The sequence below is a fragment of the Pimephales promelas genome, chromosome 7 (genome assembly GCF_988280905.1).
Source record: "Pimephales promelas chromosome 7, fPimPro1.hap1.1, whole genome shotgun sequence".
Lineage (NCBI taxonomy): Eukaryota > Metazoa > Chordata > Actinopteri > Cypriniformes > Leuciscidae > Pimephales > Pimephales promelas.
This window is the reverse complement of record NC_142775.1, coordinates 32,091,335-32,103,999: the sequence shown is the minus strand read 5'-3', so window position 1 is coordinate 32,103,999 and position 12,665 is coordinate 32,091,335. Positions and strand designations below refer to the sequence as shown.

At 37.0% G+C, this 12,665-nt stretch overlaps 1 protein-coding gene across 2 annotated transcripts; it reads left to right on the top strand.

Annotated features, from left to right (window-relative positions):
• Window positions 1-3,317: 3,317 nt before the first annotated feature.
• Window positions 3,318-9,480, top strand: LOC120487327 (nectin 1a). 2 transcript variants are annotated; one of them, XR_016169322.1, is made up of 6 exons: window positions 3,318-3,470; window positions 6,572-6,883; window positions 7,918-8,026; window positions 8,795-8,943; window positions 9,110-9,221; window positions 9,319-9,480. XR_016169322.1 is itself a non-coding variant. In XM_039683642.2 (5 exons), exons 1-5 carry the CDS (start codon window positions 3,404-3,406, stop codon window positions 9,142-9,144), a joined length of 672 nt encoding a protein of 223 aa, XP_039539576.2. In that variant the 5' UTR covers window positions 3,318-3,403; the 3' UTR covers window positions 9,145-9,344. The 2 variants fall into 2 exon arrangements, 1 of the variants encoding a protein (XP_039539576.2); XM_039683642.2 differs by having other exon boundaries at window positions 9,110-9,344.
• Window positions 9,481-12,665: the final 3,185 nt, after the last annotated feature.

Sequence of the window (12,665 nt, the reverse complement as noted above, 5' to 3'; positions counted from 1 at the left end):
CAGTCCATCAGTGGATATTGCTGGACACATTGTGATGTTGGCATCCCTCTGGACTGGGACATCCACTGTGGCTCTCTTCCCAATCACATTTTTTTCCTCATTGCTGTGTTTTGAGAAAGATGAAAATGTGGGGTGTTTGCCTGCCTTGCCTTCAATCTCCACGACTCTATAAAATAAATCCACAAGGCAAAGCATTCTCACCCCAAGGCGTCACCTAACTGACAGTTTTGACCATGCTTTACAGTTTTTTTCGATTGCTAAACCACAGTGGAGCACAACTGGAGCTACATGTGCAAAACTCTAACTACAGTCTGCAGTGCACAGCAGCAGTTCATGAGGATCAAACTCTAGATCGTTTTTCATTGCTTGAACACAGTTTTCAAAACTCTACACACTTATCCCATGACTTTAACCACAACCTGCACAACACTGTGGATTTACAGCACTTTGTTCAAATGCTAACACACTGCTGTCAAAACTGTGAACCACACATTCAAAACAGAATAAATTTCAGCCTTGTGCCTTTCACACACTGCTGATTTTCAAACAATTTCAGCTGAAAGGCTGGAAACGTGTGGCCTAATGCTTGAGAGAGGCAGGGTTACAGTATTACAGTATGTACTTTTAGTTTCTACCTTTGTTTTTTTATACCTCATTACTGTATTTCTGTAAATTACTACAGACTATTGACGCAAACTGCTAATTCTCAGTTGTTATGCTTTAAAAATTTAAAAATATCAAATGAAAGAATGTCACTGTTTTCTTTGAAGAAAATATTACTTTCTGAAGTGAGAAATTGTTGAAACTGTAAAGATGAAAAGTTTGGATTTTCTGCATTGGTGTTTGGTGCTACTGTTTTTTCTCTCAGTGTGTTCTGAGTGACAGGGTGTGTTATCTCAGTGAGGGTTGTGCATAGTGTTGAGCCTGTTTTGAGCCTTGTGTTAAGAGTTGTGCTCAGGTGACTGTTGGTAATGCAGACTGTAGTTAGAGTTTTGCACATTTAGCTCCAGTCGTGCTCACTGTCGTTTAGCAATCTAAAAAAACTGTAATATTCTACGCTTTAGGCACCCTTTAGCGTCAGTCACATGACGCGATCCTAGGGCGTCATCTAACTGACGCAAAAGGTAATGACGTGGTTAGGTTTAAGTCTGGGGTAGGGGTAGGGTTAGACGCGATAGGGCGTCATCTGACTAACGCTAAAGGGTGCCTAAAGCATCAGATATTGAAGCATGGTCAAAATGCTTCACTCTCAGAAAAAAAGGTACGAAAGCTGTCACTGGGGCGGTACCTTTTCAAAAGGTACACTTTTGTACACAAAGGGTGCATATTGGTACCTTCATGGTACACTTTTGTACCTAAAGGGTGCATATTGGTACCTTCATGGTACATATTTGTACAATTATGGTACCAATATGCACCCTTCAGGTACAAAAGTGTACCTTTTTGAAAAGGTACCGCCCCAGTGACAGGTTTTGTACCTTTTTTTCTGACCCAAGGCATCAGTTGGGTGAGGGAACGATTCAAAAAGACCCAAATATACAGCCCATTCTCACCCCCAAGGCGTCACCTAACTGACGCCTTGGGAAGCTTTTGGACATGCTTCAATATCTGACGCTTTAGGCGCCCTTTAGCGTCAGTTAGATGACGCCGTAGGATCGCGTCATGTAAGTGACGCTAAAGGGTGCCTAAAACGTCAAATATTGAAGCATGGTCAAAGGTGACGCCTTGGGGTGAGAATGCGTTGAAATATATCATATGCAAATTCATTCTTTTTCTCACGTGAAAAGGGTAAAAATTTTAACCAGATATCATCATGAAATTCTACTTACATCAAGACAAACAAAAATGTATTACAAGTTGTTTCGCAATTATTTGTTAACATGGACAAACAGTGCATAATATAATTACATATGTGCTAATTTGCATAATTACCCAAAATTATCTAAACATTGGGTATCTAGCAGGTGAAAATATATATTTTTTTAATCTTGTTGACATATAACAGTAAAAGACTTAATTTTAGGTCTGAATGGATCCCATTTAGGCTACCCATGAATATTAATGCAGGAAAAGTACTTTAGAAACCAGCCTTTACTAATTATTATGGCATATATGGGGTTTGGGGCTGGGACAGTGGGACTGTATCTGGGGGATGAGTCTGAGGGAAGAACAGGAGACATAAGGAGAATGCAGAAGACAAAAGGTAGGTGAAATAAAAAGTGTCTGGATCAAAAAATCTAATGCACTCAATGCCCAAACCCCATCAGGCTACATGAGACATATTCATTTTGAATTGAATGCTATTTATTCAGTATCTGATCTAGATTATATGAAACATAATTATTCCAAAGTAAAGACAAACAACATACATAACATAGTTCGTGTCTGGAAACCCACACAGCGTGTTCTGAAAAAAGAAAAAGAAGGACATATCAGGTCAATAACTTTTGGAGGCTGGCTCCATTTATCATCTAAACAGAAATAAATGACAGGGGTGAGGGCGAGGGTGATCCTCGTTCCGATGCGGGACAACGGGTCATCAAACTAGGACCGTGACAGCCGGAATGACCGCTGAAACCGGCCGTCATCCAGGCGCGCACCTCCCGACACTGGGTGCGCTTCCGGACAGTGGTGTAGTGCCAACGCATTCTCACCCCAAGGCGTCACCTTTGACCATGCTTCAATATTTGACGTTTTAGGCGCCCTTTAGCGTCACTTACATGACGCGATCCTACGGCGTCATCTAACTGACGCTAAAGGAAAGCGTCAGTTAGAGGACGCGGTTAGGTTTAGGTATGGGGTGGGGGTAGGGTACACGCGATCCTAGGGCGTCATTTAACTGACGCTAAAGGGCGCCTAAAGCGTCAGATATTGAAGCATGTCCAAATGCTTCCCAAGGCGTCAGTTAGGTGACGCCTTGGGAGTGAGAATGGGCTGGTAGTGCAGGGTATACGCAGGTATACGCAGGCATGCCCCCGAACCCCCCTAAAAATATAATTCATGGGACCTGGCACCTGGGTATTTAGAAAACCATATGTGCGGCCCATATGCAAGGATACTACTGATTCTATATTCACTATATTCTATAGTCTTGCATATTGAATGCAAGACTAGTAGTCTTACATTTCACTGTTTATAACACAGAGTGTTCATGCTGGGACGCTTAAAAAATATTGGGGGCATAAATTAAGGGTATACCCACTTCTCCAGGCACCACTACATCAGTGCCTCCGGATAATGTTGGACCTCGATCAACGCCGCTTTTCTGCACTCCACAGCAAATGTAGAGCGGTGACTCACTGGATTAATGCTTGACTGTATTGCTTAACCATCTTGCAAAAAGACAACCGCTTTTGACGTCCCTCTCATTCTCTTCAAACGCGGATGATGTGCCGTTAAAGACATGTTTTCCTTTCACTTTATTACGACTGTTATTGTTTCTTATTTTCTTCTCACCAGTAAGTCAGAAGGTAAGTTATTAATCTTTTTAATATGTTCCTAATTTGAAATATAGGCTATCGTGGTGAAACAACTGTAAGAATCTTTCTTTTTTTCAGGACACGGTCTGGGTATATAAATATTGGCAAAGTGCACAAGTAGATAATCTGACAGAGTTGGGATAGACTCGACACTTATAATTTAAACTGATAAGTGCAAACATAAAATAAAACTAAACGACATCAGTTCAAATAGAACGCACCATCAGCTAAACATATTTCTGCAAACGGGCTAGCCTATATTTACATAGTACATGTATTTACATATTATAGAGAATTTGCAGACACTGCTTAGCTGATGATGCGGTTTACTTGCATTGATGTTATTCGTTTTTCTTTTTGAAAGGTGAAGTTACAACACCATTTTTAGAGAACTTATTCAGAGGCGGTGGAGACACTGCCCACGTTTTGCGCGAAGACCTGTCAGACTGCTGTTCTTGTACAGGCTATATAGCTTATGACTTTATACTACACTCTTTCAGTCATTTTATATTTGGGACCTTATTTTCATTGACGAAACATTCTATCTATCTTTACCCTGTCGAAACTGTGGTATGACATGTCATGAATGGAATTATTATGCTTTCATGGCAATTGTGTCATCAAATCAAGACAAACGGGCCATATAATGGGGTATTCATTAAGCAGAATGTACAGAAAAACACAATAACAGACACAAATAAGTGGTTCTTCTTTAGCCTCCTGCATGACAGGGAAATGAAAATGTGGCTGCAGCTGTTCCCATCAATTTAATCGTTGAGGCTTAAATTCCTAACTGCGGTCAAATTCAGAGTAGTGTCAGTGAAATGTTTGTGGCTAACAATATGCCCACTTTTAACGCTGTTTTAAGGAATTGAATGTATAGATTCATCGTGTGCAGACTGACAGGGTCTGAATATGATCATTGTGTCCATAGCTGATGTTTCTAAGAGTGACAAAAGGTATACATCTTGCTTTTGGAAACATTGGACTCGAAGCTTGTATTATGATGCCTCTCCACATCATTTTTTTTTAACTGTTTGTATTGTTATTTATTTATTTAAATATCTGTACTGTCTATGGACCTTTGTGTCTTGAATAAAGTTGATTGATTAAAACAGGCCTAGCTCCAGCTTTGACATCCACGGTTGTCTTGTGATAATTGGATGATTCATGGTGAGTTGGAGGTGTTTATCATATAAGTACACCAAATGCTTCTTTGATGAGACCAGAAGATGCTTTTCACTATAATCATTTATATTTTTTCACCTAGTCCCTAAATGCCAAAAAGCTAATTGCAGAAAAGCTACCATGCCAAGAATCTTTTAACTAAAATGTTTTAATAGTTTCATTGACATGTAGCCTATTTATTCATCCTAATTCAGTTGTTATTTAATTTTACTCAAATTCTCTCTTTAGTCTGTTTTTTGGGAAGGTTACACATTTGGTGTTCAACATATTTCTTCAGAAATGCAAACATTTAAAGACATTTGGTTGTTTTTTGTTTATTTTTAAGTTTAAAGAAAAGAAATACATCAATTTGTAAATGGAACATTATTAATTATCTTTCAAATTTCACATGGGTTTGAATCAGATTAATTTAGATGGTCGTAGATGCATTCTGGTCATTTTAAATGATAGAAAATATCTTAAAATTACTTTGTAATTTCTTTAGTCCCCCGAATAAAGAAGCCGGGGCTGACTAAAAGTTTCAATTAGTGCTTCCAAATTCTGATTATGTTGAAATGGGTATTTCACAGGTACCAAGAAAAAGTGTATGCACTGACAAAGGCGTTTAAGTGATTAATAATCAATATGACCTGATAAAAATATTTACTCTATTATTAAAATATCTGCAACAATATTGTGAACTTTTATAAATATATTTTTGGCCTTTACAATTTTTATTTGCATTTATTTTATTATTATTATTATTTTTATTTTTATTTTTTCACAAAAAGAGCTGCTTACTTTTAGGACTAAACTGGAATGCAGAAAATGTTTCCTGAGAGGAAGAGACACCCAGATAGCCAGTGGTCACAAACCGTTCCAACTTTAAATTACCAGAACAATTAACATTTACGTTAGCTAGGCTAATCATCTTTGGAATTTGGACTTTTGAGACTGATTTGGGGAAGTGTTGCAGAAAATGTTTCCTGAGCTGAAGAGATACCCAGATAGCCAGTGGTCACAAACCGTTCCAGCTTTGGGTAACACTTTCTTTCGATAGTCCACTTTAGACATTCTACTAACTATAACTTTTCACCTGCATGTCAACTAACTGTCATTATTAGACTGTCAGCTTAATATCTGCTAACACTTTATTTTGTTGGTCCCCCAACAGACTTTCATCTGACTATAAGTAACTTGGCGACTACAAGTAACTTATTCTCCTAACCCAAAGACTAACACCTAACCATAACCTAACAGTCTACTGACAGTCTATGATAACATACTTCACTCCAATGAGAGTGACTTGACATGTAGTTGAAAAGTTACTTATAATTAGTAGAACGTCTAAGTGACTATTGAAATAAAGTGCAACCCAACTTTAAATTACCAGAACAATAAACATTTAAGCTATTCATCTTTGAAATTTTGTTTGAGACAGGAAGTCTTTGGGGAAGCATTTGTGAAACAACAACAACCACATTGCATTCACTGCAGCTGGAGATGGGCTTGTTAATAGACTGCTCTTAGAAAATTATTTTCTAGTGCTATTTTGTGATAGCATCTGACAGGTCAAGGCCAAGAAATATTCCACAAATGCTTTCATTTGCAAGTTTTTATTATTTGTTTAAAATTTGGATGGGCAAACACAGTCCTGGATGGGCATTCTCGTGCAGAGTTTAGCTCCAGCCCTAATCAAACAATCAAACACACCAGAACCTGCTAATCAAGTCTTTTAGGATTATAGAATGGGTTTTTTTTCAGGATTAGAGCTAACTCTGCAGGGCAGTAGCTGCAGGACCAAGTTTGACCCATTAACAATAAAAAATACAATATATATAATCTATGTTTTAATCGAACTTTTTTCCACTTAAATGTGCTAAAAGATTTGATTGACTAATCTAGTTTTTCATGGTCCCCACCAGCTCCGAGCCCCAAGCATGTGAGCGTGACTGTGGATGCGGTCCCTGTGGCGGGACGCTCAGAGGTTACTTTGGCGACCTGCACAGCTTCCACAGCGCAGTCTGCTGCTGAGTTGTCATGGGATTTGGGCACTTTATCGGATTCTGTGAAGCTATCGACCAGCACTGTGAAACATCTGGATGGGTCGTTGACTGTCAAAAGCAGTCTGATTGCTACCCCAACTGTACAGATGAATCAACAGCTCGTTAAGTGTGTGATCAGACATGCAATGTTGAAAGAGGAACTGAGCATTGATCACAAGATCGTTGTGCACTGTAAGTGACATGGTCCTTTATATGACACAAACTCACCTGAGGGCCAATTCAGCTGGTTTACAGTAAATGGTAATTAAAGGGGAAGTGACATAAAAACAATTTTGTGTATTGAATATTATGTACATTCAGTATTTAAAGAACACTTTACCATACTTTTAAAAAGAGTACTTATTGCAGAAATGAAATACAAAAGTGCAAACTGAATTAAATATTTGTGAGCACTTAATTGCATGCTATTTGATAATAAATAAAAATGTATTCTAATTTGAATTTACATTAAATACAGTAGTGGAACTTAAAGGGATAGTTCAGCCAAAAATGAAAATTCTGTCAGTAATTACTCACCATCAACCCCGTTTTCACCTTTAAAATAAAAAGTGTACCCCTTGTTGCCTTTTAATTCATTAATGTAGTATCTACTAGTAGTTAAAACAGAATACTTTTAAGATTTTACAGCCCATTCTCACTCCCAAGGCGTCACCTAACTGACGCCTTGGGAAGCATTTGGACATGCTTCAATATCTGACGCTTTAGGCGCCCTTTAGCGTCAGTTAGATGACGCCCTAGGATCGCGTGTACCCTACCCCCACCCCACACCTAAACCTAACCGCGTCCTCTAACTGACGCTTTCCTTTAGCGTCAGTTAGATGATGCCGTAGGATCGCGTCATGTAAGTGACGCTAAAGGGCGCCTAAAACGTCAAATATTGAAGCATGGTCAAAGGTGACGCCTTGGGGTGAGAATGCGTTCAGCTTATGTGTGCATTCAATACAGTTAAGCACTTCCTTTTCACAAGCATTATATTCTTTCTCAATTTACATAGGCCTATATTTGTTTTTTGTTTTTCATTACTGTAAGTGTTGATTTATCTGTTTATCCACCAGTTTAAACATGTATTATTTGATTTATTAATTGGTTGTTGGTTGGTCATTTGAACTGATTGCACAAATGTATACAGGGATTTGTTTAGATTGTATGCGAGAACTTTGCAGGCATATTTATGTTTGTGTTTTTTTTGTGTGTGTGTTTTAAAGATCCCCCTCAGCTGGTCTTTGTGACACCGTTCCAAAATCACTCTCATTCTGAAGTGTATCAGTGTGAGACAGATGCCAATCCTCCAGCTACACACTTCAGATGGCACAGGTAGGAAATATAATATGAAAGTAGAGATAAAACTTAAACTTATCTGTTTTAGGTCTTTGTTTATTAATAAAATTGCCACATCATCTCTAGAAGTTTAGAAACGTTGCAACACAAAATCATTGGATTTATCGCGTTTATGGCATTTATCGCATAAACCATATATCGATCAAGATAAAATCGTAATAGGTCTTCGTTTTTGCCATTTTAGTCACTGCAAATGTGGCAAAAGGTCTCCGTTTCTAAACTAAAATGCAGTAGTGTGGTGGGGCCTCAGATTGTTGAGCATCCCTAGCATGTACACTCTAAAAAAAAAATGGTGCTAAATAGCACTAAAAGTGGTTCATTGGCTTGTAATCATAGGGGAACCACTTTAATATAGCACTTATCTTTGTCATATGGTGCTATGTAGAACCATAAGAGGTGCCATAGAGCACGTTAACCACCCCGGAGAACCACTGAAGAACCGGTGGTGCTGTATAGCACCATGACCACCGCAAAGAACCTCTGAAGAACTTTTTTTTTTTTTTGCATATTAATAAATATAGTAACAGAAATTTGGTTAAATTGAGAAAGGAATTGCAGCCAATCTTCTGGATATTAGTGGATGTACGCTGGGAGTGACCTGAGAACAGGCCCTAATATTTTACTCAATCTTTTGCCAGGTTTCGTAAATTATTAAGCATTCGCATGGCAGTATGCATTTTCATAATCCAGTCTAAAAACAAGACTGTTCTAAACTGATTCTTTATATTATTTTTCTTTGAGCAGCACACACCAGAGTATCCCCAATGATGCCATTAAAACAGAAGGAAATAAACTATTCTTTTTGAAGCTGACATCTGACCTCAGTGGCCTGTATGTCTGTGAAGCTTCAAACGAGTATGGAGCAGGAATCGGCTCACTCTACTGGCAAAAAGGTAAATACCTTTTGCTATCTTTTAAAAAACAAAGTTTATCAAGAGATTGAGATGATGGTAATGTGGAATGTCTGACAAAACCCACACATTTTGTTTTATTTTGATGAAAGAAGATACAGCAGTTTGTTTAGACTACAGTGTTTATCATGGATTATCTATTTTCTAGGAGAAAAGACAGAAGACTACCATTCTGAGCTTTGAGTCCTTCATCCTGGATGTAATTTGGATTAAACTTCGTCATGGCTATAATAAAACATATTTACCATAATTAGAATCAGGTTAGAAACAACAAATATGAATTTGTTTAAATTTAAGAATCTTAAAATATACTTTCTTCAAGTTATGACTTTGTTAATTTTTTCTAAATTATCTTAGACTTTGGACCCCACTGTTTTTAGCAAGGTTGCAGACAAACACATGAAGATCAGGTTAAAGTTCAAATGCAGGGTTTAATAATCCATCCAATGAAGATCAGTGTCCGTGGAAACTGGTGAGTGGCGAGAAACTCAAAGGAAAACATGTGGCAAATGAATAAAACCTTATTCCATGAAAATTTTACGAATAACAAAACAACTGAAAATGTGTAACAACTGTATATAGATGTTCAATTCATTATATTGCAGCAGCAGCATCATCAACATGACTGTAAGGAATAATCAGAGTCATAGAGATCCATTTGCAGCTTTATTTACAGAGTCAGACAGGCAGGTTATATAGTATATTGGCAGACAGGGATGGTATGGGCAAGGTAGAGAATATTCAGGTAAACAGGCACTGATGGTCAGGGCAGGCAGAGAGATAAGGTACAGACAACGGTCCAGGGTCGTGGGAACCGGAGAATGATCAGAAATCAAGGAAACAGTCCAAGGTTGAAGTAGCCAGAGAGTGGTCAAAGACATCCAGTAGACCGTTCAAGAGCTAGAACACGTAATTGTTCCCCATTGTTAGCCGGACCAAAACAATTCTTCGCACTGAGTGACGTGCGAGAGCATGAATATGCGTTTGGGAATGAAGCGCAGGTGTGAGTGTGATAGGTGAAGAGCAGATGTGTGTGATCAATGGAGCTGCATTATGCAAACTAATTTGCATGGCAACAGTCAGAGGGATCCCTAGGGTGCAGAGGGGGTGACACTGGAAACAGTGATCCTAAAGCACAGGTTGTTTGGAAAATAGATGCTTCTTAAATAATAGATGATTCTTAAACTAATCATAATTCTTACATCTTACATACAACATTCTAACAATTGAAGAACAAAATATACTCTGAGGTTGTATTAAAACCAGTGGAAACTGAGATCAAAAATAAAAGTCTATAACAGTCTTATATATTGAGTAATGGAATAGAATAGAATAGAATAGAATAGAATATAGAGCTTTATTGTCATTGTAAACAACAAGATTACAAAACAATAGATTACAAATAGACAACAACTACATGGGGTTAACATAAGGAAAATAAATAACATAAGATAGGATAACCCTTTAAGTTTTTTTTTTAATATACATGAAAATGCACATTTCGAACTTGAATGATTGTAATTCAAGAATACTTTGGAAGATGTAAGATTGATCTTGTTTTAAAAAAGACAATGGGCAGATTTTTGTAGAAGTGAAATAAATTAAGAAAGTGAAACAGAAAAAAGTTTGAGTTTATGAAACTGTAAAATGGAAAAAAATATTATTTATATTTTAAATAAAATATATATTTTAAAAACCTGAGCGACTCTAAAACTGCAAAAAAAATAAAATAATATAAATAAATAAATAAATAAATAAAAAATCAAAGCCAAAAATCTGAACAAGTTGTGTTTCAAATTTTAGGTTGATATCTCAAAAAATGAGCTTTCAGTGAAATTTTGTTTGGGCGCAGTATCAAACTCACTATATGACAACAAGGGCGCCTCCATTTCTATATGTGTTTTGAGTGATATGAACCATTATTTCCACAATTTTCACACAATTTATGAAGTAAACATCCTATTCAGAAGTAATATTGGCAGATTTTGATATGAATTCAACCTCTAAGAAACATAAAAAGAACAAGCATGTGCGTCATAGCTTCCTGCCACATTACAAATGGTAAATCTATCATTTTTTTCTTTATATTTAAAAAATTGTGACACCTTTTTTTAAATAATTGAATGGATACTATCTTTTGAACTCTTGATTTTCACATTTACATTCATAATGGTATGAATCAACACACACGTTCACATGGGTTAATAACAGTTATTTGTTCTACAATGTAGCAGAGAATCATGGGACATCATGGAACTCCACATGCAATCCTCATGCATTTTATTACCTTAATCTAATTACCATTATTTCTCTATATACACAATGTGTTTATGCTGCATGAGTGAATATATTTGCAATATACTGTATTTATACTGTACCATACCTGAACTCATATATCGATATATTATGAAGTGTATTACCGAATATAAAATGAAATACATGATATATTTGTAAATATAAATTGTTCAGTTTCAGCAAGTGGCAATTCTTTATGTATTATTCAATCTATTGTAATTAACAATATATTATTCTGTATATTTTCAAATATACTAGTTAAACCATTGCCCTCATGTTTCTAGATTCTATGAATATAAGAAAATGAAAACATATAGAACACATTTCTTCCACAATAACAATCTTTTATTTGAAATTTCTAACATCTGTAAAACCACATTCTTCCATCTTAAAAATATATCTAAACTGTGATTCTCTCAGTGGCAAAATTGGAATAGGTAGTGTTCATGCATTCATGGCCTCGAGGCTAGATTATTGTAATGCTCTACTGGCTGTTTGCTCTTTAGAGCAGCTCTTTTTTCCTTTGCTTTGGAGACTGTTTGATTTGGAAATGAACGTTAGACAACTTGTTTTTTCTGCTTTCTCTGACAATTCATCAGCCGATTTTTCGAGGGCAAACACATCTGTCTCAATGGTAGCCCTCTTCTTTTTCAGACCTTGGAGTTCGTCACTAAGCTTCTTCTGCTTTAAGTCTACAGCATCTTGTTTTGACACTCTTTTTTGTTCATCAAGGTAGCCATGATATCTTTGCCTGGCTCCTCCTGCTGACAGAAGCAGCTCTTTTGTGATGGCTTCATTCCCACTAAACAACATGATGTCCAAAAGACGTCTTTTCAATGTCTTTGTCACAAGAGTCGGACGCTGAAAAGACGTCCACTGAGGAGCCAGAATTAAAGTTTTTATGACGTCTTTTTTGACGTCTTCTGCACGTCCGATATGGACGTTCATCGAACCTTCGTACAAGGTTAAAAACTAGTTCAAATGTGGCCATCATGGACATATTTTCAACATCATTTATGGTCTCATTTAGACAATTTATACTGTTTCTGGACCAAATAAACACTCAGGATGCATTAAATTAAAACTCATGTTTATATCAATGTAATTTCCTTACATTGTTTAGATGAGGTTTACATGTTGATATGTTTCATTTTAAGTAACCATTGTGGTGATCAGTGTTTGCTTTAGTTGGGCTCTTGGTCCCAATTCTTACTTTAACTTTTCTTTGGCTGTTGTAACTGTTTGTATAACACCATTGTTGTGGCAGAGAAAGCCAATAAAAAGTAAGATCAGTTGGCATCAGCTCAACGAAGGAAGCCCAAAAAGCCCATCTGTTCTTCTCCATCGGGCGGCCGAATTCTCCACTGAATTTGTGAGTCGAAAGGATGTTTTGGGGTGTCGGAGCGTCC

What these genes read in the sequence shown, in the direction of transcription:
- LOC120487327 (XM_039683642.2), top strand. Translation starts at nt 3,404, where the DNA reads ATGTTTTCCTTTCACTTTATTACGACTGTTATTGTTTCTTATTTTCTT. An exon ending in TCTCACCAGTAAGTCAGAAG is followed by an intron (nt 3,471 to 6,571) that starts GTAAGTTATTAA and finishes GGTCCCCACCAG; the next exon opens with CTCCGAGCCCCAAGCATGTG. An exon ending in ACACACTTCAGATGGCACAG is followed by an intron (nt 8,027 to 8,794) that starts GTAGGAAATATA and finishes TTCTTTGAGCAG; the next exon opens with CACACACCAGAGTATCCCCA.